Source organism: Protopterus annectens, chromosome 6.part0 (genome assembly GCF_019279795.1).
Source record: "Protopterus annectens isolate FY-2018-M chromosome 6.part0, PAN1.0, whole genome shotgun sequence".
In the NCBI taxonomy this organism is placed as follows: domain Eukaryota; kingdom Metazoa; phylum Chordata; order Ceratodontiformes; family Protopteridae; genus Protopterus; species Protopterus annectens.
The window spans coordinates 1,030,858,615-1,030,886,482 of record NC_056737.1 but is presented as its reverse complement, the minus strand read 5'-3'; the positions used below and the strand labels follow the sequence as shown (position 1 = coordinate 1,030,886,482).

General features: G+C 42.7%; 1 protein-coding gene across 2 annotated transcripts in view; it reads left to right on the top strand.

The window, feature by feature from the left end:
* Positions 1-27,868, top strand: part of VRK1 (VRK serine/threonine kinase 1) — an 867,990-nt gene that overhangs the window by 318,303 nt on the left and 521,819 nt on the right. For both annotated transcript variants that reach the window (XM_044074643.1, XM_044074644.1), the window contains exon 7: positions 1,530-1,622. In XM_044074643.1, the coding sequence (XP_043930578.1) occupies positions 1,530-1,622 (93 nt within the window). The remainder of the gene's footprint in view (positions 1-1,529; positions 1,623-27,868) is intronic.

Here is a 27,868-nt window from a genome sequence, read left to right as displayed (position 1 = left end):
ACCTCTGTGGTGTATTTGCTTGTGCCTAAAGGTATTGTTTTATTTTTATCTATCTGTATATATTGGGCGGCGCAGTGGTGCAGCGGTTAACATTGTCGCCTCACAGCAAGAGGTTCTCTGGTTCGATTCTCGGCTGGGGTGCCTTCTGTAGGGAGTTTGCATGTTCTCCCTGTGTTCGCGTGGGTTTCCTCCGAGTACTCCGGTTTCCTCCCACATTCCAAAGACATGCATCTGGAGCATTTCTCCCCGGGTCTCCGCTGAAAACAGGCTCTGTGGAACCTAATCGGACATTCCCAGTCAACAAATGTTAAATAAATATATATATATATATGTAATATTGCCTACCTGTTGGGGGCATCTGTCATCTGGGGCAAGAAAAACTGAAGAAAATGGTGTCGGATGCCTCTTATGTACCCCTGGTGCTCTGATGTCAGGGAAGAAGGACAGCAACCGATGCCGGACCAAGACTTTGGAATTCGGGCCGACTGCGGGACCGCCTGACGGCAGGATAACCCAAGTGCGATGACTGCAGCAGGGTGAACACTCTAACATCTACATTTATGGTAGGTACACAACTGTACTTTTGTGGACTGTAGACACCATTACTTTTTGTTTTAAATAGTAAATAGGGCATTTTTAAGATACTGATTTTAAAGACTACTCCTGTATTAACAGACTTTGGTGTTACTGTCACTTGGTTGTTAGTTTGCACCATCACTAAGCAGTATTTCTTGGGTTATGACTATAAGGGTCATTCCTCCTTGGGTACTTTGCTTCACAACTCCACCTTCTGTACCTTTACTTCTTGTCTGTCCTACTTCTGCCATACTGGAACTTTTATGCTGCTTGGCACTCTTTCCAACTACAGATACACAAAGGCTGTCTGTTATTAAATATGACCCCTATTTTCATATTAGCTGTGCAGTGAGGGGGAACTTCTTGGTGGGTAACAGGTATCCTTTCACTGTACTGTTTTGTCTGGAATGCCTCTTCATCTTGAGGCTGCTCTTGGATGTCCTTGCAAGTTCTTCAAATATGTATTTAGCATCTTTGTAATAGTGTAGGTATTACATTTTTGTTTTTCTTGATTTGCAGGAAGTGTTCACTCGGTGCACTCCCAGCCACTGGTGACTTCAGAAGTCAGATGTTTTCATTTTTGTTGCACATGATATCATGTTTACCATTGTAAGGTATTTATGTCCCAGAGCACGGAAACTTCTCTGAGACCAATATACTGATTTACGGCGAAAGAAAGGATATTCCCAGTCATAGACTTAAGGAGATTCTCCTGGTACATAATTTGACACAAAGAACATATCTTTTCTGTAGTTGTGGGAGGGGGGAACCCTTCTTATAGGCAAATAACTGACTGACTGAATTATGTACTTGCTGTTCAAGTGGTTTCCTGATGTTAGCCAACCATTGTCCTTATTTTATCCAGAACTTTGTGTTCTTATTGGATTGTCTTCTTGCACAGCTTTTCATCTTCTTCTGTTTCAGTTAACCTATTTTTTTAAATGTTTTTCTAGCTTGATATTTTGGAATATATTCATGAACATGAGTATGTACATGGTGACATCAAAGCTTCTAATCTTCTTCTCAGCCACAAGAATACAAATCAGGTACTTTTGCTAAATTCTCTAGTTTAAATGTATGCGTCTTTACTGTATGCTGTAGAGCAGTAGTATTAACTTGTAATATGTATGTTATGGATGTTCGCTACATGGGCTCTTGTTAAAAATACTGTTACTGTATGATTGCAGAAGTTAGTAGCTCTAAATACATCTTCTGATGAGTTACACTATGTAAATTGCTTGAAACACAGTTCTGTAATGTGCTGAAGTTCTGGATCCTGTGATTCCTTACTTTGCTGCTTTGCGAGAGATTGAAAATTATGTTGCGGCTTTGTAGGTTTTTGTATGTAGTGTGCATTTTATAGTTTCCTCCATTAATAGCTTACATACTGTGTTTCAAGTGCCTTGTGTCCTTCAGTAGTCCCCATTAATAACAGCTTATAAAAAGACCTGCTGGGACTTCACAATTGTGGTTTCATAGCTCTGCTTCTCAGTGTTTCTGGTCCCAGCATGCTTTGTTGTGAAGCTGCATGCCTGTGCTTGCAGTTAATTAGACTGTGTAATAGACCTTAATTGAAATAAAAGTGAACAGTGTGCAGTTTACATGTCCCAGCAAATTACAAGTGCATGAGTACCCGCTATGGTGTCATCTGTAAACAGGCATTATTTATTGCTGTACAACTGCTTAACTTGGTATTTTGACTTCATATCACTGTTGTGATGTATTGCTGCAGTACTTCAGGAAAATACAACTGTACAGCAGTTTCAGAACTTTTTCTTGTACACAGTATAACAAACCATTACATTCTACTCCCTCACCCCTTTCAGCTTGTTGCACAGCCTACTAACCGCTTGCAGAGATATTCATATTGGATTTATTGTGCTTTCCCAGTCAGACTTTGTTCCCCTGACTTTGAGGTTGCTGGAGATTTTCACATTACTTTTGTCTGCAATACATGCATGTTTTTGGGAGGCTGGAACTTGCCACCAGTGAATTTGGCTTCCTAATAAACAAACTTCCCAAGTGCAGTAATCTTTTATATAATCAGGGTGCTTCTGCTGAGATAGTTTGTTAAATGTAGTCATTTTCATTAAAGCTCCATGGCAGCATTTGAGAACATTTGGATGTCTTTGTTATAATGTAATAAATAAATAAGCGTTGCAGTGATGGTATGTGTAGAAACAGGAGATAAATTACCCATAAGGTGTTACACACACACACACACACACACACACACACACACACACACTTTATGGTAGCTCAGAAACTGATTGCTTTGCTGTTCTTGTAAGTATAAAAGAAGACGGATAGATAACCAAGCCACAGTTAAGTCCACAGCACATTTATGGAAACAATATTTTGAAGTAATGCATACCACACAACGTATTGGTGTATCATGATCTGAGCAGGAGAGCATGTTTGCAGTTTACAACCTGAAAACCTGTTCAGAAAGATCAGTGTGTATTTCATAGGTTTTCTTGGCGGAGCTGCTGCTTGTATGCTTGTCTTGTCTGATTTAAGGGATTTGCTCAGGGTAACAAATTAGGAATGAGGACTGACTGAACTGAGCCCTGTACTTCAGGAACTAGAGTTCACAGCCTTAACCCTCTGCACAAGCTTGCCAGTCCAGGTTGCCATAAAAAGCCAGTGTGTGCAAAGCCCAGGTCATTCTCATAGACCCATTTTGACTTTGCTAGATATAGTTGCCCTTGCTGTGGCCTCTTCTTTCAAAGATCGTTTCTCCCCTGTCGCACCCCTCCAGTCAACCTCATCCAGACATTACACACTCTGTATTTAAATTACATGGTTTCCTTCATTTTCGGTGATGGCCAGTCATCGGTCATTCCCTGCAGAAGTTGTTCACTTCAGTGCAAGAGTTAGAAATTAATTTGCACTTTTAATTAGCCAGCTGTAACGTAATATCTTAAGGTAGTTAAAGCTTTTTTTTCTAAAGGTGGATAACGATAGTTTAAATGTACCAGCTTAATATGGTTACCCTTAATTTTCAGCGTGTACTGCAAAAGCTTGTGGTTGGTTGCTTCTTTTTTTAAGTATACAGACATACTATGGCAGATGGAAATATAAAATAAATGGAATTGAACATATAGAGGAAAAATAGCAACCTAGATTTATTACTATAACAAAAAATAATAGGATAACTTGTCTGACTAGAATTTTCCATATGCAAACAAAATAAATGAAAATTAATTCATAGATGCGCAGTAGCAGATCAACCTCACAGAAAGTGCCAGGTGACTGACTTCAACAGTTGCATTCTGAAGTTAGAAGACTTTCCGTATTAGAAGAGTTTACAGAGAGAGGGGTGTTTTGGAGTGAGTGAGCACTTTTAAGTGTGCAAAGAAGTTATGACCCTATTTCCTTCTGGATTGCAATGCAACTGTTAAATATCTTCCCCTAAATTAGAGTTGCTTAGACAACCAGAAAAGTTGCAACTCCAACTAAGATAATATAGTTTTGGCAGGCAGTAGCAATGTGAATGGTGGGTGTCCTAAAACACTTTCATTTTTATAGAGCTGCTGAACGTGTGCAGAAGAAAAGTAATGGCATGTTTTGTACAGCTTCTCACAGTTCACACATCTTTGCTGCATCCACAATTATTTTTGCCACCTTGTTGCATTTGTACTAAAAAAATTACAGGGTTTTATACTGTATCCATATTCTACATCTTTTTGCATCTTCACTGAAAAAAAAATGTAGATTTGTATGCAGCTGTTAACAGACAATGCCACTAGTAATTTGCAGAGCTTCTTTTAGCTGACACTGTGGAGCAGTTACCAGAATCTTCTTTTCTTCCTTCCCTTGTCCACAAAGAGAAGAAATTTGTCAGGGATTCTTTGGGTGTCAGACTGGCTCCAGTTGTGCCTCGGCTGCTGCTGTGATGGTCTTTGTTGTGGCCAGGTCTGTTTCCTCATACCATTCACTTTTCCTTGCTTCCTCTGGTTATAGCAGCATCTATACCACTAAACATCCGGGAAATGGACAAGTCCTTTGTGGCTGCAGGGTTGCTGTCTGTGGGCAAGGGAGAACCACTCTTGTCAATCTGTGATTGGGTGAAGGTCTCTAGCATAGCTGGTAAAGGGGGCCCTGAGCTCTGGGGTAGTACTCCTGCTTTGGGTCAGTCTTTTGCTGGGGAATTTCCCTGGAAAAGGAAACTAAAAATAAAAAAAAGAAATGTCACTTCTATGTTTGTATTTCAGTGGACAGGTAAGATTTCCCAGATTTGCTAGGGAGTTAATTTCTGATTTTTTTAACTGCTACGTGTTCTGGAAATAAAAAGATAAAGTTCCCTCACTTTCTGATTCTGATCTTCAATCAGAAGAGCGGGCATTGGTGGGAGAATGACATGCCTCAGGATTTTCTTAACTTGAAGATTCTGATTATGAGGAAAGTGCTCTTTCAAAGATGAAAGGTTTTTCAGCAGGATCAGAATTAAATTCCGGTTGCAAAGCAAATGTATTTGCTACAGTTGGGTATTCCTAGGTCTGCAGTTGTTCCTTCTGTTTTATCTGCTTAAGAGAGTTTTTTCCCCTCACAGCTTTAAGTTTATTTGGAAGTCAACTTCTTGCATCAGGGGAGTATGACACTTTTTTTATACAGGGTACCTTAGACTTCCCAACACTTGTTTTCTAACTCTAATGGAGACTCTGCAGTGAATACCCTATCCAAAACTGTTAATGTTAATCCCATTCTGTCTTTAACAAGGATGGGGATGGTGAAGCTTTTGACAAATTTGGGAAGAATGCTTATTCTTCCACTTTAACATTCAGAATTTTGAACTGCCAGGCTCACATTAGTTTTTACTTCTGCTTTTTGAGCACATGAAAAAGTTAACTGTAAACTTTCCCTCTTCTGTGGTGAAAATTTCTTTGAATGTCTCTCTTACTGTTTGATTCTCATGGAATTAAATATTTATTTTATTACATTTGTTGACCGGGTATGTCTGACTCGGCCAGTCTTCAGCAGAGACCCAGGGAGAAAAGCTCCACATAATATAAGACATTAAACAAAAACATAGTAACAATAAAACATTAGTGTAACAAAATTATTTACAGCATCTAGAAACGGTACAAAGCCAGGTCCTCATTACTAGTGGAGACCCAGGGGGAAGACTCCACAGTAGTAGAACACAAATGAATGGCAATAAATATACAATTGGTATAACTGTAAAATTACTGTTGCAGAAACAACACAGTGACAGCAAATATAATACAACCAGTAGGACTGTACAAGAGTAACAGTAGATAGTATATACGTTAAAGTTTACAAAAGGGATGTTAGCTGGTCTGGTGTGAGAGGTAATTAAAGTTGGGGAAGCAGATTAACCTGGGGAGAGGCAGGAGCACAGTTAGTGACTGTTTAGGTGTTCATTTAGGAGTGATTTGAACTGGTTATGTACTGGAATTTTTGTTGTGTCTGGAAGGGTGTTCCAGAGTTTGGCTATTTTGTGTGAATAGAGGGAGTTGCCATTTTGGTTGTTAAGTTGGATACTTTTAATAGGAGTTTGTTGGAAGGTCTGAGGGAGCTGCTGTTAGTATTAGGTTGACCTAAAGAGGAGATGGCAGGGCAGTTGAGTGGTAAATTATTTTGTGGGCTAAGGATAGTTGATCAAGAGATAGAAGGGTGGGGGCTCTAGCCAGTTTAATTTTGAAAGAGCTGAGCAGTGGTGGGATCTGTGTGGGTGATTAGTGGCAAACTTGACAATTTTATGGTAACCTGTTTCTAAAATGTTGAGATCAGTTTTTCAAGGGTTAGTAAATATGGAGAGCCGTAAAGAAGGGTAGATAAAAGATGTGCGAGAGCAGTGGCTAGCCTGGCATTGGGAGTTGGGAATGGTTTGGCTCTGTGTAGGGAACCTAGTTTGATGTGGACCTTTTTGATGGTTTGGGCAATGTGTATGTTAAATTTGAGGTTGTCCTCTATGGTGACACCCGAAAGTTTTGTGTGGTTAGTGGGGGAAATTTTGGTACCATTTTCAGAGGTGATTGATAGTGGGGGCTGGGAAGTCTTGGCTTTTTTGGTACTAAAAACTATGATTTTGGATTTGTTGGGATTTAAAATGAGATGGTGTTGGGAGAGGTATGTTTCAATGTCCTGAAGAGGATTGCATTTTTAGTTGTAGCTCTTGGGGTGAGGGGGCTTTAAAGTATTCTTATGACACTGCTAATACTGCCTCCAGGGCTGCTGTTTCTGGATCAGTCATGAGACGATTCACTTGGCTTCATTCTGAAAATCTTCAGGTATTGATCGAAACTGAGAATTTTAATTCTTCTGAACTATGATGATCCTCTATTCATATGTTGCAGTGTTTATAACATGAGGGAGTCCGCCACCTGTTGACTCGTATGTCTGGCAAGTATACAGAAGTCTAATGCTACTGTAGGGTACATGCGACCTCGAGCATAGACCTAGTCCTACGTCAGTCATAAAGTGACATGTATAAAGTGGACATTGGTACGCACCAAGCCTCCGAACTTTTCTGCCGCCATTCAGAATGTCTTCAGTAGTTTGTCAGCAAAGTTGATGATTCTGATCCAGATAAGTGCCTCAATGTTTTTTTTTATTATTATTATTCTGCATGCTACTGTTCTGGTTAAGGTTACATGTCAGCTAGGAAGGGCAAGTGTCAATGTGGAAGGCAAATTCCACATAAAGATTCCCACGATCTTTGTCTCTTTTGCCTAGGCCCAAACCATGACCAATACCCCCTGTTCGAGTTTGCAAGGCCTTTGTCCCCAAGACCCCACGCACTCGTCTAGCTTCCCTTCAATCCGTACTTGGAGAATCCATGCCTTAAGTGGTTAGCACGCTATATGGAAGGTACATCAGGCCCTTCAGGTGAGCCAGTTATTAAGAAGTCCAAGAAATCTAGGCCTGACTTACCTGCTGCTCCTCCAATTCCAGACGTCTCTTCCGAGGCTGATGTTGGCCTGGAGACAGTTCTGGAATCAGTAGGCAACTCTTCCTCCGGTACTCGTGTGGCAGGTGTGAAGGATCCTACTAGTACGTCCTTGGGGGATAAACAGGCATCTGCTACAGACGGAAGGGGGGAACCCAGGCTCATTGTTACTGAAGGCCCGCGTGGCATTCCTGAAATCGTTGTTCGTGGAAATGTCCTGAGCAAACATAGAGTGCAGGCCACCGTCTTTCCCCTCATCCTTCTAATGCATAGATGTCCCACAAAAGAAGAAGCGGAAACGTAAGCATGCTTCTGTTACCTAAGAACAGCCTGCAGATTGGCAGGCCTTTTCTCAAGGGCTCTTTAATGCCTTTATGGACCTGAGACAATCTACTGGGCTCTCTCTCCCTTCTCCTTCCTTTTCTCCTGTTTCTCCACAAAAGAGGATTTCAGTTGCTGTTTCGTCCAATGAAGATGACTCATCTGGGGATAAGTCATTGGCATACTCTGCCCAAATGTCATCTCCCTTAGGTTAAGCTTCCCCAGAAGAAGAATCAAGTGGCACAGATTTTGCAGGAGAGGATTTGGGGAAACCATTGATAAAATGAGGGAGTTCTTTAAATGGGATTGCTCCCAGGTGTCAGAAATTCAAAAAGGTATTATGACCTCCTGTAGATGGATTCTAAGTCTTCATCTGCAGTTTTCCCTATGCTACCAGCTATTTTAGATGTCTTTCCAACAGTTTCTAAGTGCCCTGCCTCCCAACCTCCTACCCCTAAAAAGCCAGATAGGTTTAACAAGGTCAAAAACGAAAAACACAATTGGCAACACCAGGAGTCAGTCCACTAACGAAGCTTTATTGTGTTAGCGCTTTCATGCACAACACTATGTGCACTTCTTCAGACCAGGTTTAACAAGGTGCCAGAGGATTCCAAATTCCTGTTTAAATGTCCCTCTGCAGACCTGGCAACAATTTGTGTCTGCTGATAAGGTCTCTAAGATATTACTTTCCACTTTCCTTTTCCCCTCAGACAAGGAGAGTAAAGTTATGGAAAGGATGTTCATCGTGTTTCACTGTTGCAGTCATTACAATTGGGTTATCCTGCTGGCAGGCTACCCGCAGTCGGCCTGAATTCCAAAGTGTAGGTCCGGCATCAGTTGCGGTCGCCTCTTCCCTGACGTCAGTGCACCAGGGGTATAAAAGATTCAGCCAACGCCATTTTCTTCAGTCTTCCTTGCCGCGCGGTGCCCGAAGCAAAAGCAGTTCGCAAGTGCCGGTCGGCCTACTCCTGAGATTTTCAAATTCGAATTTCAGATCCAAAGTCTTCGTTAAAGCCAAGTACCCCATTGGGGAAACATTTTTTTCTTGCTCCAGACCGATGTCAGAAAAAGTTAATAATTGTATTTCTTGTGGGAAGCAAATGCCTCATAAGGATTTTCACTCTTAACTGTATTCCTTGCCTAGGCCCTGATCACAATGTTGCTAGTTGTCTGTTTTGATTTAACCAATGCACTATTAAGCGTCGGTACGACTTTGCATTTCATTACTTTGGCAGAAGGTTCAATTATATAATGACGTCAGAACAGCCGACTACCGGAGTTTATAAAAAACACAAAGAAAAGGACAGGCATCCGAGGTCCAAAACCGACGAGGCTCCCGCTAGGCCTGTCGCCGGTTCTCAGTGAGGTGCTTTTGCAGCCCCTGACACCCGCTACCTCAGAGCCACAGGCCGCTTCCTACTCCCACATGGAGCTGACTAGGCCGCTGGAAACTCAAGGTATTGGACACTTGGAAACTATTCCCTCAGAAGGGTCCGGAGCAGCTGAGCAGGCATCGGCTTCTGAGGGTTCAGGCCTACACAGTTATATGTGAAACCTACTTCAGCTTCAAAGGCAAAGACTAAAGCAGTTCTAAAGACAAAGAAACAAGTACAGCATTCTTCTGGACAGGCCACCATGCCTAAAAAACAGATGCTTAAAATGGCCGAAGACCTAATTACTTTGATCAGGGGTTCCCATCCCCCACCTGATAAGAGGCCTAGGCAAGAGAGACTGCGAATCTTCAGACCAGGTTTCCATTTCCTCTGATTCCTCCTCTGATCAGGAATATTCCATTCCTCCCTATTGAGGATTCTGATGCTGAAGAATCTATCCCTTCAGCCTCTCCTCCTGAGGATTATTCTTTTGGGGAGACTCTGCATACTATGAGGGAGCACTTCCACTGGGAGAGCCAAGATTACTCAGAATCCAGGAAAAGGCTCAGACTTCCTTTTATTACCTCAGCACAGGCCCCTTGCTATTCCACCTGTTTTAGACATTGTAGATGATGTATTTCAGAGAGTGTATTTCAGAGAGTCCAGTCTATCTCCAGACTCTTTACCACCAGCCCCTGTTAAGCCAGACATGCTACAGGGTTCCTGATTCACATACATTTCTTTATAAAAACCCTGCTGCTGACCCAGAAACCATCTCTCAGGGTCCCAAAGGGGTCAAGGCTTCCACTGCAAAAAATATAGGGATTCTAGGGCCCTGGACAGATGGGAGAAAAAGTTTTATACTTCTGCTACCTTGGCTGTAAGAGCTTTAAATTGCCAATTTCATATGCTTAAATATCAGCAATATCTTGTGTCACTGCTTAAACAGAAAATGTTAAATTCAGAATGTGCAGAAAATAAAGAAATGCAGGATTTATTGCATGCAGCTGAACAAGTAGGAAAGCATACATTGCAATGTGGTTTTGATTCTCTAGAGGCCTCCTGCAGGGCCGCTGTTATGGGTTCTGTCATTTTGAAGGCATGCTTGGTTAAAAGAACAGAATCTGCCTGATCATGTCAAAGCAAAACTATTAGATGCTCTATTACAGCATGACACTTTGTTTGGTGTTAAAGCAGAATAGGTGTTGAAGAAAATGGAGGACAAAGCTAAATCTATGCAAACAGTCAAGGATTTCTTACAGGTACAGCCTCCAAGATTTAGCAGGAACTGGCCTACAAAGAATTGGTCCTTCCCAGTGTCAGACAGGCCACAAAGAGGCAGATACAGACGCCCCAGAGGTAGATCACAGCCCCAAGGCTCATACAGGCCTAAACAATGGGATGCTTCTACCTCCAAAAGCGGAGAGGAAAAATCACAGCCATAGTCTCAATGACTTCCCCTGCCATCACCAAGCACTTATCTTCTGGCAGCCCCATTGGGGGGAAAACTAGCATTTTTTTCACAAAATTGGCACAAGGTCACCCAGGACAAATGGGTCCTAAATATCGTATCAGAAGGCTACAAGTTCCACTTTCACGCCCTGCCAAGGCCAAACGGTATGCCAGATCTGCCACGCAATCAATGGGCAGAGGCACAAAAACAAGTTTCATCCCTCATGGACATGAGAGCTATTCAGTTGGTACCACAGCAAGAACAGGGACTAGGATTCTACTCGAGGCTATTCTTGGTGCCCAGAAAGGACAAAGCCTGGAGACCAATACTGGACCTGTCTGTCCTAAACACATTCCTGGATATCCCAAAGTTCAAAATGTTAACTCTGCAGCAGTTTCTGCCCATGCTGGGCAAGAGGGCTTGGCTTGTGACTTTAGACCTAAAAGAGGCATACCTGCATGTCCCAATCAGACAATAATGCAGAAGATACCTCAGATTTATAGCTGGCTCAATGCATTACCAATTCTCTGCACTGCTCTTTGGCTTGTCTACTGCGCCCAGGGTCTTCACAAAATGCCTGGCACCAGTGATTGCTTTTTGCAGACAAAGAGGAATACAAATATATCCTTACTTGGACGACTGCCTTATTCAAGCAGAGAACAAGGACATTCTACTACAGCATCTGGCGTTTGTAAAAAGATTACTAACCGGTCTAGGGTACACAGTAAACAAAAAGAAATCAAAACTCGTACCCTCTGAAGAGATAATATTCCTGGGTGCAACCTTAAATACAACTGCCCAGATGGCTTATCTCACGCCAGACAAACACAGACAACTGACTACTTATTTCAAAATGTTGGCAACAAAGACCCAGTTATCTGCAAGAAAAATTCTGCAGGCTTTGGGCTTCATGGCATCCTGCATTCTGCTAATTCCATATGCAAGACTGCATATGAGGAAACTTCAATGGTATCTAAAAAGTGTTTGGATTCAACATTGCCACAGCCTGGAAACAATAATTACCCTCATTCCCTGCCTGCAACAGGAGTTTTGATGGTGGGCAAAAGCCTGTCACCACAACACGGGACAGCCATTCACCTTACCCACAGCCAGGCAGACATTGACAACAGATGCATCAGATTATGCCTGGGGGGCCCATATGGCAGGAAGATGTATTTAGGGCACATGGTCCACAAGTCAAATGCATCTACATATCAGTCAAAAAGAGATGCTAGCTGTTCAGAAAGCCCTGACAGCCTTAAAGGATCTACTTCATCCAGGACAACTACTGATGAGGATGGACAATACTACAGTTATGTGGTACATGAACAAGCAGGGAGGCACACATTCCTACCCCCTCTGCAGGTTAGCCATGAACTTGTGGGACACAGCATTGACTTACCAAGTACATCTGCAAGCACAATTCCTGCCAGGAAGGACAAATACTCTGGCAGATGAACTAAGCAGAAACCTAATGGATCCCCACAAGTGGAAATTGGATCCACAAGTCTTCACCATGATAACAAGAAACTGGGGATGCCCGGACATAGACCTATTTGCCTCTCCTCACAACTACAAACTACAGAAATTCTGCACAAGGACTTATCACAAGCAAGCATGGAAAGTGGATGCTCTATCTTTCAGCTGGAAACACCTAACAGTATATGCCTTTCCTCCTCTGCCTCTCCTCCCCAAGCTACTCCTCAAGGTCAGACAAGAGAAACCAAAAATGATACTGATTGCCCCAGACTGGCCCCACCAGCACTGGTACCCAATCCTAAAGAGCTTGTCTCGATGCCCATCTTGGACTTTACCTCAAATTCTTCACTTATTGATCCAATAAGACAGTCAAATACTGCACAGCCAACTCGGGACCTTAAACCTGGCAGCATAGCGGATAATGTAGCCAGTCAAGGCACACCTCTCTCTAAAAGCAGTGATGGATGTTATTTTGGAGGCCAAGAGGCCTTAAGCAGAAAAATGGAAGAGAATCTGTGCTTGGAACCAGGCACAAGGTTTTGACATGGTTGTTCCAAATATTCCTCAGATTTTGCAATACTTAACTGATTTACTTGATAAAGGCCTTTCTTTTTCATCAATTAAAATTCATACCTCTGCCATTTCAGCTCATTACAATACGGAACCACCTATTTTTTCTCATCCATTACTAGGGCAGTACCTCAGAGGGGCCAAAAACATAAGACCCCCAAGGAGAGCACCACTACCTGCATGGGACCTCAACTATGTCTTGGAAAAACTCGCACTGCCTCCGTTTGAACCAGCCTCTGCGGCTGATATTAAATTCCTATCCTGGAAAACAGCTCTGCTGCTAGCAATAACCTCTGCTAGATGAGTCTCAGAGTTACAGGCACTCGTGGCTGTGGAACCTTTTGTCATTTTCCATCCTGACAGGGTTTCTCTGCACACAAACCCTACATTTATGCCTAAGGCAGTGTCCAGTGTGGCCCTTAACTAAACAATTAATTTGCCTACTTTTTATCCAAACCCACAGAATAAGGGTGAGAGAATTCTGCATTCTTTGGACATTCACAGGCAGCTACGCTTCTACTTGGACAGAACCAAAGCTTTCAGAAAGACCGAACAACTTCTAGTGGCATATGCTACAGGATCACAAGGAAAGCCCATCTCAAAGCAGACTATTTAAAAGTGGATAGGTCACTGCATTCGTTTCTGCTATTCACAGCATGGCAAATCAGTGCCTAAGGGCATCAGGCCACGTTCAACCAGAGCAGCAGCCACTTCAGCCTTCCTCAGAGGAGTACCAACCAAAGACATCTTAGAGGCTGCAACTTGGAGTTCAGTGCATACTTTTACAAAGCACTATCATCCAGGGCAGGATTTGCCACTGCAGTTCTGCAGGGCCTGATGGCCTCTTCTAATCCTATTTGGCACCAGCCTCCCAACCTTAGCTTTGGGATTCAACCCAGTTGTAATGACTACAACAGTGAAACACTATGAACATAGTACAGTTGTGTACCTACCATAAATGTAGATGTTAGAGTGTATTCACTGTTGCAGTCCAGGTTACTCTCCCACCATCCCCCTTTTCCTTTGCTGGGACTTATCTGTATTTCTCTATTCTATACAACCTATGTGGTGGATTTGCTTATAGATGAAGGAAAAGTTGTTTTTTGTGCATGCATGATTATTGGCATAATTTAGCCTACCATTTTAGGGGCACCTGACATCTGGGGCAAGAAAAACTGAAGAAAATGGCGTCTGCTGCATGTTTTATACCCCTGGCGCACTGACGTCAGGGAAGAGGCGATAGCAACCGACGCCGGACCTAGACTTTGGAATTCAGGCCGACTGTGGGTAGCCTGCCAGCAGGATAACCCAATTGTAATGACTGCAACAGTGAATACACTCTAACATCTACATTTATGGTAGGTACACAACTGTACTTTTGGGGGAAGAAAGTCTATACATCAGCAACTTTGGCATTTAGAGCCATAAACTACCAGACCCATATGGCAAAATGCCCTTTAGCCATTCTCTCTGACACTAGTAAGCTAATTTCGGAGTTTGAAGACTTTCCTACTAAGGCTCAGTTGGCCTCCATATGAGTTCTTCTGCTTAAGTCACATGCCGTTCAATTAAATGTATCTACAATGCAATGGAAGCATCTGCCAGAGCTGCTGCTGCGTCAGGGCCTGTTCTCAAGAGGTACTCCTGGCTCAGACTACAGCCCTTAGTAATAGAAAGGACCAGCACTAAGATAAACCTTCACTGATATGGCCAAAAGTCCAAATAGAAGCAAAAGTCCAGTGAAAGGAAACACATGACATGTAGAAATAAAATCCAAACAGACTTTAATAAATCGAAATCACAAGGTCACAAAGCTTTCAAACTTGCATCCTCCTTCATTGTGTAAAGAAAGACTTTTCAGCCTAGTTTAAATACTGTCAGTATAAACTCACACAACACAGCTCATTCAGCTAGCGATTTCTTCCTAGTGATATTACTGTTTTGAGCAGAACTATTTTTTATCAGAGAAGTAGGGTTTAGCTATATTGTCTCTTATTCAATATTTCTGTTTTCAGATTTTCCATATGGTCAGCATGATAAGTCAGATGCCTACTTCCAGGCCCTCATGCCTCTTCAGTCTCTGACTGCCAGGGAGTTTCTCCTCTTGGGCTTTATGGCATCTACTATTCCCATGCTACCTCTAGTCAAGCTGCACACGAAGAAATTCCAGTGGTACCTCATGTCAGTATGGATGCAACACACTCATCCACTGGAGTTTATTCACCTTCTTCCCTGCTTGAAAAAGGAACTGAACTGGTGGATTCAGCAGGTTACCTTGAATCCAGACCTACCTTTACAACCACCCCTTCCTACTCAGGAGCTGTTCACGGACACTTCAAACTTGGGATGGGGAGCAACCCTGGCATCCTAGAAGGTTCAAGACGTGCAGCATCCCCCCCAAAAGAGGGAAAACACAAACATAAGAGATGAAGGCCCTAATTTTCACTCTGCAAATTTTCAAACCTCTTCTTCCAGGTGCCCTAAAGTAGTTCACAGACAACACCACAGTCCTTTGGTATGAAAACAAGCAGGGAGGGACCAGGTCTCATCTCCTGTGCATACTGGCTCTCCAAGCTTGGAAGTTAGCCTCTGAGTCAACTCACCCTCCATGCAGTCTACATTCTTTCCACTCAAAATGTTATGGCAGACCCAATGAGCAGCAGGTCCATGACTCAATCCCATGAATGGATGTTGCACAGGGATGTGTTTCTGGACATTGTCCATTAGTGGGATACACCTCAGGTAGATCTCTTCACCTCCTCTATGAACAGACAACTTCCAACGTTTTGTGCCAGAGTTCCCAATCTTCTGGCATGGAAGATGGGCACCCTGCCTTTTTCTTGGAAGGGGGTGTTCCTCTAGGCATTCCCCCTATGTATCCCCCCCCACCCGCTTCTCCAAAACGTCCTGTTGAAGATCCAACAGGAGCAACGAAAAAATCTTAGTCAGTCATCACAAGTTACCCCACAGAGTGGACCTACTCACACAGAACAAGGGATCTACGATACATTCCCAGATATCAGCTCTGCAACTGACTTTGTGGGTGATAGAGTTTTGATCCCTTTCAGACACCTTTTCTCTGAGGGTTGCTGCAAGTTCTGCAGGAGGCCAGAAAACCCAATACTAGGAAATGCTGCATCTCCAAATGGAAAAGACTTTCTATCTGGTGTCTTTCTAAGGACCTACAACCACTGCTGGTGGATGTTCCAGTGGTTCTGTCTTACCTATGTGAATTATTGAAGAGTGGATTGTCATTCTTCAGTAAAAGCTCATTGTTCTGCAATCTCTGCATGTCTGCCTATGACTCCTCCCTTGGTTTCAAAGCTGGAAGTTAAACTTTTCCTGAAGGGTGTCCTTCATATTAGACCACCAGGGAAACCAGTTCCTCCTCCTTGGGATCTAAATTTTTTTTTCTAGAAAAACTCACCCTGGCCCCTTTTGATCCATCTCTTCAGCATTGCACCTGGAAAACGGTCCTTTTGGCCTTCACCTTGGCCAGAAGGGTCTCAGAACTTCAGGCACTGATGGCCTCTTCCCCCTTTTACTGTTTTGCACAGGGATAAGGTCTCAGAATCCCTCCTTTATGCTGAAGGTGGTGAATGAATCGTCACTTAATCAGTCCATTAATCTGCCCATCTTTTTTGTTTCTCCACAGTCCTGTAGTGAGAGGATTTTACACATGCTGGATGTGCATAGGCAACTTGGGCTTGGTTTTGTCTAAAATCTATTCGGAAATCTGATGTTCTTTTTATTCCCCATCATCCTAGGGCCCTGGGTAAGCCAGTTTCCAAGCAGATAATCTCCACTTGAATTTTCGAAACCATTTCCTTTTGCTGTGTGTATCATGGGAAAACTCTTGCTTTCCCAGTAAAGGTACATTCCACTAAAGCTGTATCTTCTTCTGGTGCTTTCTTCAAAGGTCTGGACATCTCCTCTATATTAGAAGCAGCTACCTGGTTTTCTGTACACACTTTCACAAAGCATAACTTGGATGGCATTTCCAGGTCTAGAGCTGATTTTGCAAGGGCTATTCTGCAGGGTTTTGTAGAGTGCTACTGCCCCTCGGCCCAATTCTTCTGCATGAGATTTGTTATTCTCTCTCATGTTGTGAATACTGCAGCATATAAACAGAACGTAGAATAGTTGTGTAAAATCTTACCATAACCATAGATGTCCATATGTTACAGTATTCTTCCCCCCACCTTCCCCCGATGGTTGCCTGCATGCTGGTTATGTTTTTCCTCACCTTTTTTAGGCTGGTGTTCTTCCTGGGACATTCACTTCTGAAGCTTGGTGCATGTTGTCTGCTTTACACCAGACATCAATTTGACTGTGTAAGATGTCACACATGCCCTACAGTAGCTTTAGACTTCTGTATACTGGCCAGATGTACGAGTCTGCCGGCGGCGAATTCGTGTTTATCAGTGCAGCAACATATAGAAGGGAAGGACCTCTATGATTATGGTAAGATTTTACACAGCTATTTTTTTCTGTTTGGCCATTCAAAAAACAGTTCAGTCAGCAAGGTGCCTCCAAACAGGATTTTAATGAACAATGACAAGAGGGCTCCAAAAAGAAAGGAAAAGCACCTCTAAATAAAGGGAAAAAAGTCATATTTTATTTGCCTCTTCAGCTGCACCCCCCCTCCTTCTACACACACACATACAGTCCAGTAGTCTCTCCCTGAGTCTACACCTTCCACTAGTACCACCTAGGAAGATGTAGTCTTTCCCTCTTTGTGTGTACATCTTTCTAGGTGGCGCCAAATTGTGTCAGACAAATGGATCCTCAGTCATTCAACAGGGGTACACTTGGCAGTGGGAGTCCCTTCCTGGAGATTTTTCCTTGCCCAGTAAACAGATTACCCTTGTTTCCTCCAGCTGTGGAACAAATGTTAGCTCAGGGAGTCATTGGAGAACAGTACCTGCTTGCCAGAAGTGAAAAGGGTCTTTTATTCAGTGATTGTTCTGGTGCCAAAAAAAGGAAGGACTTGAATGCCTGTGTTTAACCCTCTCATTTCTCAATCTTTTCTTGCCCATTTGAGTTTCGTAGTAAAACTAGACTTAAGATGATTACCCCCGTCATTCCTATGGGCAAGTGTTTTGGATGTTTAAGAATTTCTGAATCTGTCTCATGTTATCAGTTCTTTGTCTTTCTATTTTTCTATCAACCGTTCCAAGCATATTTATAAAGTAATTGTTGTAAATTTCAAGGCATTCACATTTTTCAGTGCTTTGTCTTATATTTGCAGAATCTTTTTCCAGTTGTCAAAAATCCTTACCTAGTGTTCAGTCTTCTACTGAAGTGTGGATTTTCAAGTGGACTTATAAAAACTTCTCTTATCCCTTCTCAAAAAAATTTTTTGGTTCAGTGTTGTTCTGTCCTTTTCTTCCTGTAGACAAAGTATTCCGAAAGTTCTTCCTGAAATTTTCCATTGAAAACGAGATTTCTGTCAGGGATCTTCTCAGGATTCTGGGATAAATAGCTTCTATGATTTTTATGATTCCTCTGGCCAGACTTCCTATGAAAAAATCCACTGGTACCTCGGGTCAGTCTGGATTCTGCATCTACACCCTTTGTTTTTAGTTCCGGGGGATTGTAAGGAGGAAGATTCCGTGGTGGATAGAGAAGTTTTCTCACAATCCAGATGCCCCATTCATCCTCCCACTTTAACAGTCTGTTGTACCAGATGCTTTAGATTTGGTGTGGGGAGTGGTTTCTAAAGTTGTGAAAGCACAAGATCTAGAGATCTCTACAGACAAAATGACATAAATGCCAGGTAATGACCACAATGTCTTGAAAGGCCTGAATTACCTCTGGTCTCGAAGATCTTTACATGTTTTCATAGACAATACCACAGTAGTGGCGGTGCATAAATGGGGGTCGGGAAGGATTACCAGATTCTACCCCCTTTGCAGACTTGCTGTAATAATAGCCTAGGAGATGACCATTCTCAACTCTGTTTGACTCTGTAGACTTCATACAGGATCAGGGCAGATCCTCATGAATAAAAACTTCATCCAGTGGTTTTAAGAATTTTTCCAACTAAAAGGAACACTTTTTCAGTAGATCTGTTTCTGTTCTCACAGAACAAACAACTAAAGAAATGCTGCTCCAGGATTCCTTGTAGATAAACCTGAAAGATTTTTTTCTCATTCCCATGGTCAGAAATACTCCTTTATAGTTTTTGACTAATATCCAAGTTTCTTTAGGCCTGTCCAAAAATTGCAGTGGTGACTCTTTTTTGGCCAAGGCAACAGAGGATGTTCTTTTGTAAAGATCACTGTCGCATTAGCCTAAACTGCATGGGTTATATCTTATGAAGGATATAACAGACTGCCAGATTTCAAGCATTTCAGGTTACCTTCCATGCACCCAAACAGTTAGTTATTTAACTTGAGTTGAGCTGATTAAAAATCTGGTTTTAGTGTCAAGCCCTTCAGAGCTTTTCTGCCTCTAGAGATAGTACTGCTCTGTGGTCTTCTGGGGATCGATGGTCAACTGATGCTGTTCTGTTTCTGAAAAAAATACTTTCCCTTCTTGGGGGAGAAAACTTTTCCACTTTAAAACTTACTTTTTCTGTAAAACATTGTCCATTGGGCTAGGAGGAAGTGTTTTTAGTGACTGTCATGTGACTTTTGAAAACTTAAATGGAGACTTTTTAGTTTTAGCAGTTTTTTTACCAATAAAAGTAACTTTTTATTTTCTCTGTGGTAAAAGTTGTGCTGTTTTGGGGTACTGTGGTAAGTATTTATAGTACTTTTTACAGTGTTTTAACATTGGAAAAGTTGACTCTCTTTTTCAACTTACCTTACCTGTTTTACCAATTATTGCTGCCAGGCTTCTATGGGAATCGGGCACCTTTTTTTGACTTAACCATGGACCACTTCACTGGTTCCTTTGTTCTTCCTACTTCAGCCACAAAAAGAAGAAAATTATAAACCGCTTTTGCTACCATAGCAGGGTGCCAAAGTGCCTCAGCTGCATGTAGGTGATTCTGCTTGTAGTCAAAGCCGGTTCCTCAGATCACTTACCATTTTCCTTGGGTCCTGTTGTAGTCCCTACAGCCACCATGGACCGGGGTTAAAACACATCATCTGCAGCTGTTGGAGTGTCCTTGGCTGGCAAGGGAGAGCCACTGTTGTCAGTCCTGGGAGAGGGTTCAGAGAATGACACTGTGTCTAGCCAGAAAGCTGTGCCTATCCCTAGGAAGAGATTTCCTGGTAAATGTAAGTCTGTTTATACAGAAATTCTTGTAACAAATAAGCAAAAAGTTAAACGTGTCTTCTCCTGGATCAGTTACACTAGACAGGAGAAATTTTATTGGGCTTGCATCAGGGTTTATTGCAGGCTCCTGACCCTTTTGGTATGGCTTATTTCTGGTAAAAGAAAAAGGGATTCAACATTTTCTGAAAAGATTTTTTGAACCTCAAAATGATTCTGAAGGCACATATTGTACTGTATCCACAGATTTCCAATTCATATTCTAAGAGTGTGGCTTTGACCAGAACTTCTGAAGTATTATCTTTCTCTGAAACTTCCAGAATGAATCAATTGTTTTAGTGGGAAAACTGTTCTCATTCCCTCAAGAAGTTTTATGATTTGTTACGACGAGAATTTCTAGAACATACATCCTCCAGAGCAAAAATAACAGAAGTTTTTGTCACTGCCTACAATTTCCCTGACAGCCGGCCTGCTTCGCCCAAAAAAACAGATGGGATATTTATTTCAGACCAGACCTAACAGCTATTGCTTTAGGGAATCCATCTGTTACTAAACATTTGGTTAATACTAATCTTTCACCTTTTCACAAGGATGGCAAGGCTTTAAAAGATTTGGGAAAAGTGTTTTCTTCTGCAACACTTTTTTTTAGAATTCTAAGCTATCCAGCTCATATGTTGAAATTTTGTTTGCCTTTTGTAAGAATTTATTTTATTTGTTTAACATTGTTTACCGAGAAGGTCCGACTGGATACTGGTCCTTTTTCAGAGGAAGCCCGGGGAGAAAAGCTCCATGGGTAACAGTAAATTTGAATGCACGAATTACAATAGTCAGTGAAGTATAAAGTAAACAAAATGTAGTATACATAAGAAAATACTAATTTGTTACATCATGGCAACAAAACCTAGGTTTTGAACGTAGCTAGTACTATTTGTAAAGTATGACATCTGTCAAGATACAAGGTTAAGACAGGCTGGTAGAAATAAAAGATTAAACACCGGGGAAAAGGTTGTATGTGGTTTGGGTATACTGTGATGTTTATTTTTACATCTCTGTCCTCTTGGGAGGAGAAATCTGCTTTGTGCAAGTCTTTCTTCTGACTACCCACTCTCTGAAATGTATATATGTTCCTGCTTATACCACCTCCATGGCTGCTGCCACTGAGGAGCTTTGCCTAGCTGTGTTCTCAAAACCTCCAAGAGGATGTCAAAAACAAAATGTTGAATTCTCCCTTGGATAGAGAACTTAGTTGTTTAGACCTTCTGCTGCAGGGGGTCAAAAAGTGAGAGAGGAAAGCTGTTTTAAAGGATTTGATGTTCTTCATACCACATTGCTGCAGTCCTAACACTTGGGTAGTCCGCTGTCCCAGTCGGCCCGAATACCAAAGTATATGGCTGACGTTCAGGGGCTCTTGCGCTTTAGGGTAAGGGTACAAATTTTGAAACGCGCCATATCCTCAGTCTTTTTGTCAGTCTTTTTCGCTGCAGAAGCAGTTTGCAGGTTGGTTTGTGCAGGTTGGCTGAGATTTTGCCTCAGTATTTTACCGGATGTCAGAAAAAGTGAATAACTGTATTTTGTGTGTACCAAACAGATAGGGATTAATTACCATACCTTGTGTTATACCTGAGCATGTGCTAGATTTAACAGAAGATTAGATTGTGCCAGGTTAGTTTTGGGAAGCGGTTCAGCCAGTAATTTCTTTGGAATCCCAGAGAGACTTTATTACTGCAAGATGTGACCTCTCAGGAAGGGGCTTCTCAGGTAGCTGTTCTTTCCCAGGGCAGGCCAGGTTTTGTTTCAGGAGTTACCCCTAGTTCTTCAGGGTCTGTACCTAAGAAGCATATGCTTAAGATGGCAGAAGATTTGATTACAATGATTAGAGGTTCTATGCCCCTCCTGATAAGAGGCCTAGGGTGGAACCTGAGCTTGGGAGTTTTGAGCAGTGTTCGGATGCTTCTGGAGTCTTCGCTGAAGACTTGCAGGAGTATTCTGATTCTGATGTAGATGATTCTACCTTCTGCTTCTCCTCCTGAGGATTTTTCATTTTCAGAGACTCTTCATTCCATGAGGGAGCATTTTAAATGGGAAGGTCATTTTGTTTCTTCCCAGCATAGGCCTTTAGCTATACCTCCTGTTCTAGATGTGGTAGAGGATTTTTGCAGAGGCTTCTCTGAACCCTGACTCTTTGCCTCCTGCTCCAGTTAAACCGGATAGATATTATAGGGTGCCTGAAGCTCATAAGTATCTTTTAAGAGTCCTAGGGCAGAAAGGTGTTAAAGCTTCTGTTGTTAAAAATCCTGTTCCTCCAGATAAAGAGGCTAGGGCTTTGGATAGATGGGGAAAGAAAGTGTATACTTCTTCCACTTTGGCCATGAGAGCTTTGAATTGTCAGTTTCACATGTTGAAATACCAAAATTATCTCCTAGTGTAAAGAGTTGCAGGATTTAGTTCATGTTTCTGAACAGGTGGGTTGTTGTTTGGTTAGCCTGTGGGAAGCAGTTCTAAAGAAAAATGAAGACAAAGCTAAGTCTATGCAGACTGTTAGATTTTTTTTTAGGTTCAGCCCCTCTAAGTTTAGTAGAAATTGGCCCAGGGGACATATCCTGCTTATTATTCCCAGTCTAGGGGTAGGCCTAGACGGTAGGTAGGGTAGAGGCTCAAGGTTCTTTTTAGGCCTAGAACAGGGAGTTCACCTGCTCAGCTTTCAAAGGCATGCCAGACATTCCTCCTCAACAAAGGAAAGAGGCTCACAAGCAAATTTCTCTGTTGCTCCAAATAACCAATTTTGGATCTGTCTATCCTCACACTTATCTTGACATTCCCAAGTTCAAATGTTGAGAATTCTCATTATCAGTTCTCTGCATTGCCCTTTTGGCTATCTTGCTGCTCCCCAGAGTATTCAAAAAAGGTTCTCTCAGTGATAGCTTTTTTCTTCAGGTTAAAAAAAATCTATTTACTTCCATCAACTATCTCATCAGTCCGGCTGCTGCAGGACAGTCCTCCTTCAAGCCTTAGGTCATGGCATCTTGTATATTCTGGTACCCAATGCAAACAAACTATGCATATGAGGAAGTAATTGGCTCAAAATGAAAGGTTTCATCACACAGCCTGGAAAGTGGATGCTCTTTCTTTCAGTTGGAAAAATCTTCATGTGTGTTTCCACCTCTACTCCTCTCCCCCTCCCACACTTCTAAAGGTCAGACAAGACAAAGGATGATGATTTTAATGATTTGGCCTCGGCAGCACTGCACAGCAGCACTGCTGGAGGCATTGCTGAGGAGTCTTCCATGCCTTCATGGCCCTTACACACCTTGCACCTGCTCAATGTCAGAAGCATCTCATCTGTCAAAACAGTCTCTTTTCATCTAACATCTTGGCATATTCTGTTTTGAACCCTTGAAGGTCTCAGCTTCTCAGCTTCAAGTTTTGAATTTGATGGTGTGCAGCAAAGGATTTGGATGTTTCTGAGCCAAATTTGAGTGTGGCTTTCAATATCTTTACTGAGTTATTGGAAAAGGTTTGTCTCTTCTTCCATTAAGATTCATGCTGCAGCAATTTCAGCTCACTATGATTTGTGACCACCAATGTTTTTCTCATCCGAGCTCCTACTCCTGCTTGGGACCTCATTTTTTTGTTGGAGAACTCACTCTACAACCTTTGAGCCTGCTGCTACACTGCTGAAAAATATATTTCATGGAAGAAAGATTTTGCACACTTTAGATGTACACAGGGGCAGTTATTATTATTTAAAGCAGGACTATTTTTTTTAGTTCTCAGTAGTTGTTTGTTTCTTTTTTTTGCTTTGAGTTCTCAGGCAAGCCTGTGCAAAAACAACTATTTCTAAGTGGATTGGGTTTTGCATTTTTTGTGTTATTCCCATCATGGCAAGGAGATTCCAGCTGGGATTTAGGCCTCATTCTAGGGCCACTACACTAACTTCACATTGAGTAGGGGGAGGGCATTTGGCAACTAAGGATATTTTGAGTTGGAGCTGCATACTCTGCTTTGGGATTCTACCCAGTGTTAGGACTGCAGCAATGTGGTATGAAGAACATAGTACAGTTTTGTATTTCAGCCCTCCTCCTGTAGGTTTGCCAAGATGTTCATTCACCTTTCTTTAGAAACAATCCCATCAAGCTGCTGGTGAGCAAATGTTTAAAAAAAACAAAAAAAAACAAAAGCAGAGAAGTTCCAAAAAGAAAGCAGGATTCCCCGACAAAGAAAAAATGACACCCGAAGTTTGAATGTATGAAGGATTTCCAACCCCTGTCCCACCCCGAAAGTTCTTTAATCTTTCCGAAAGTGTGCACCTCTGTTTGGCAACAGATAGTTTCAGACAAATGGATTTTAGGGGTAATCATCAGGGTTACAGATGACACCAAGTCCCTCCCTCCTTTTTGGGTATTCAGTCTCATCTTGCAGATCACACTTTTTTTTTTTTTCCTGCTGTCATTTAGGTTATGCTTGCTCTGTGTGTAAAGGCAGATGTTCATCGTGCTATGCTGCTGCAGTCATCACACTTGGGTTATCCTGCCGTCAGGCGGTCCCTGCAGTTGGCCTGAATTCCAAAGCCTTGGTTCGGCGTCGGTTGTCGTCGCTTCTTCCCTGACGTCAGTGCGGCAGGGTTATAAAAGAGGCAGCCGACGCCATTTTCTTCAGTCTTTCTTGCCGCGCGGTGCCCAAAGCAGAAGCAGGTCGCAAGTGCCGCTCCTGAGATTTTCAAATAGAATTTCAGCCGAAGTCTTCTATAAAGCTAAGTACCCCATTGGGGAAACTTTTCTTGCCTCAGTCCGATGTCAGACAAAGTTAATAATTGTATTTCTTGTGGGAAGCAAATACCTCATAAGGATTTCCATTCTTATTGTATTCCTTGCCTAGGCCCAGACCACAACGTTTCTGGTTGTCGGTTTTGCGCTAGGTTCAATAAACGCACTATTAAGTGTCGGGCTGATACCGCCCGACATTAGTTTGGCAGAAAATTCAACTACATCATGTCGTCGGAACATCCGACTACCGCTATTTTTAAAAAACGCAAGGACAAAGACCAGCAGCCTACACCTAGACCAGATACCGAGGTCTCTGTTAGGCCTGCCGCCGGATCTTCGGTATTCAGTGAGGCGCCTACGCAGCCCCTGACTACCGCAGACTTAGACAATGCGACTACCTCTCAGACAGAATCTACTGGGCCACTGGAGCCGGTTCCTCCTCAACTCGCGGATGCCAGCCCGGGCGGCGATCCGGAGACTATGGACAGGCCTTCGGTTTCAGAAGGCGTCTTTAAACCGACGACTCTCTCCGTTAAGTCATACGCCAGGCTTCCAAAGGTTAAGAAACCGGGTCCACAGACTCTCGCACAGGCCCTTATGCCTAAAAAACAAATGCTCAAAATGGCGGAGGACCTGATCACCCTTATCAGAGGTTCCCAACCCCCTCCTGACAAAAGGCCTAGACTGGAGGAAGATTTACCTCCTTCTGACCAGGAATCCATTTCCTCAGAAGACTCTGAGGAACAGGATGACCCATTCCCTCTTTATGAAGACTCAGATGCTGAGGAATCTATTCCCTCTGTGTCCCCCCCTAAAGACTTCTCTTTTGGGGAAACCCTGCACACCATGAGAAAGCATTTCTACTGGGAAGGACAAGATTTCTCTGACTCCAAGAAAAGACTCCGTGAGTTTCTTCTTCTACCTCAGCATAGACCCCCTAGCCATTCCTCCTGTTTTAGACATTCTGGATGATGTCTACACTGAATCCAGTCTTAATCCAGATTCCTTACCTCCAGCACCACCTAAACCAGACCGATGCTATCGAGTCCCTGACTCTCACCAGTTTTTATATAAAAGCCCTGCTGTAGACCCAGAAACCATTTCCCAGGGTCCCAAAGGGGTTAAGGCCTCTTCTGCTAAGAATCCACTACCTGCGGAAAGAGATTCCAGGGCATTAGAAAGATGGGGGAAAAAGTGTATACCTCTGCCACTTTGGCTATGAGGGCATTAAACTGCCAATTCCACATGATTAAATACCAGCAATACTTGCTTACTCAGTTAAAACAGAAAATGATCCCTCAAACAGACCAACTAGATTTCAAAGGGATGCAGGATTTGTTGCATGCAGCAGAACAAGTGGGAAAACATACATTGCAGTGTGGTTTTGATTCTTTGGAGGCCTCATGTAGAGCAGCAGTCACAGGGTCTGTAATACGTGGGCATGCTTGGCTAAAAGAGCAGACCCTACCAGAACATGTTAAAGCAAAGTTACTGGATGCTCCACTGCAAAAGGATGCATTATTTGGTGTCAAAGCAGAGGAAGTTTTAAAGAAAATGGAAGAAAAAGCAAAATCAATGCAAACAGTTAAAGATTTTTTACAGGTGCAACCTCCTCGCTTCAGCAGAAACTGGCCGTCAAAAAACTCGTCCTTTCCTGCTTCAGACAGACCCCAAAGGGGCAGGTACAGACGCCCTAGGGGCAGAGGCCAGGCACAAGGTACCTTCAGGCCTAGACAATGGCAAACAACAACTCAGAGGGGGAGACGACAGATCTCAACCCTTCAGAAAACAAACTCGATGACTTTCCTCTTCGCCTGCCAAGCAAAATTGCCCAGGCAGCACCTCTAGGAGGAAAACTGGCTCTTTTCCCACAAAATTGGCAAATCATAACAAAGGACAAATGGGTTCTGGATATCATTACCCGAGGCTACAGATTTCATTTTCACACTTTACCACAGATGAGAGGCATGCCAAATCTGCCAACAAACCAATGGGCAGAGGCACAAAAGCAAATTTCAGCTCTCATGAACATGAAAGCAATTCAAAAGGTACCTGCAAAAGAGCAAGGTCAAGGATTTTACTCAAGACTGTTTCTAGTACCAAGAAAGGACAAAGCCTGGAGACCCATCTTAGACCTTTCAATTCTAAACATGTACCTGGACATTCCCAAATTCAAAATGCTCACACTACAGCAGCTTCTTCCCATGCTGGGCAAGGAGTTTTGGCTGGTAACGTTGGACCTCCAAGAGGCATACCTGCATGTCCCCATCAGACAAGATTGCATACGATACCTCAGACTTTTGGCAGGCACAACACATTATCAATTCTCTGCATTACCCTTTGGCTTATCTACTGCGCCCAGAGTATTCGCAAAATGCCTGGCATCAGTAATTGCATACTGCAGACACCGAGGAATACAAATTTATCCATATCTGGATGACTGCCTGATCCAAGCGGACAGCAAAGACATACTACTACAGCATCTGGCATTTGTAACAAAGTTAAGTTGCCTAGGGTACACAGTAAACAAAAAGAAATCAAAACTAATACCCTCACAAGAAATAATTTTCCTGGGTGCCAGCTTAAATACAACGGCCCAGATGGCTTACCTCACGCCAGACAAGCAAAAACAACTGTCTCAGTACTTCAAAAAGATGGCAACTTCTACCCAGCTCACTGCAAGGAAATTCCTGCAGGCACTGGGGTACATGGCATCCTGCATTCAATTAATTGCATATGCAAGACTGCATATGAGAAAACTACAACGGTACCTAAAAAGTGTATGGACCCAACACAGACACAGCCTCGAAGCAAATATAACTCTCATTCCCTGCCTTCAGAAAGAGTTTCTATGGTGGGCTCAAGCATGCCAAGCAAACAAGGGCCTTCCTTTTGTCTCACCTCCAGCAAACCAAACCTTGACAACAGATTCATCAGACTACGCCTGGGGTGCACACATGGCAGGACAATGCATACAGGGCAAATGGTCTGCAAACCAAAGGCAATTACACATCAATCAAAAGGAGATGCTAGCTGTAAAAATGCTTAAAAAGGAACTCTTACATCCAGGACAACTTCTAAGGGCCGACAACACCACAGTTATGTGGTACATAAACAAACAAGGTGGAACACACTCCTACCCACTATGCAGACAGGCAATGGACTTGTGGAACACAGCATTAACTTACCAAGT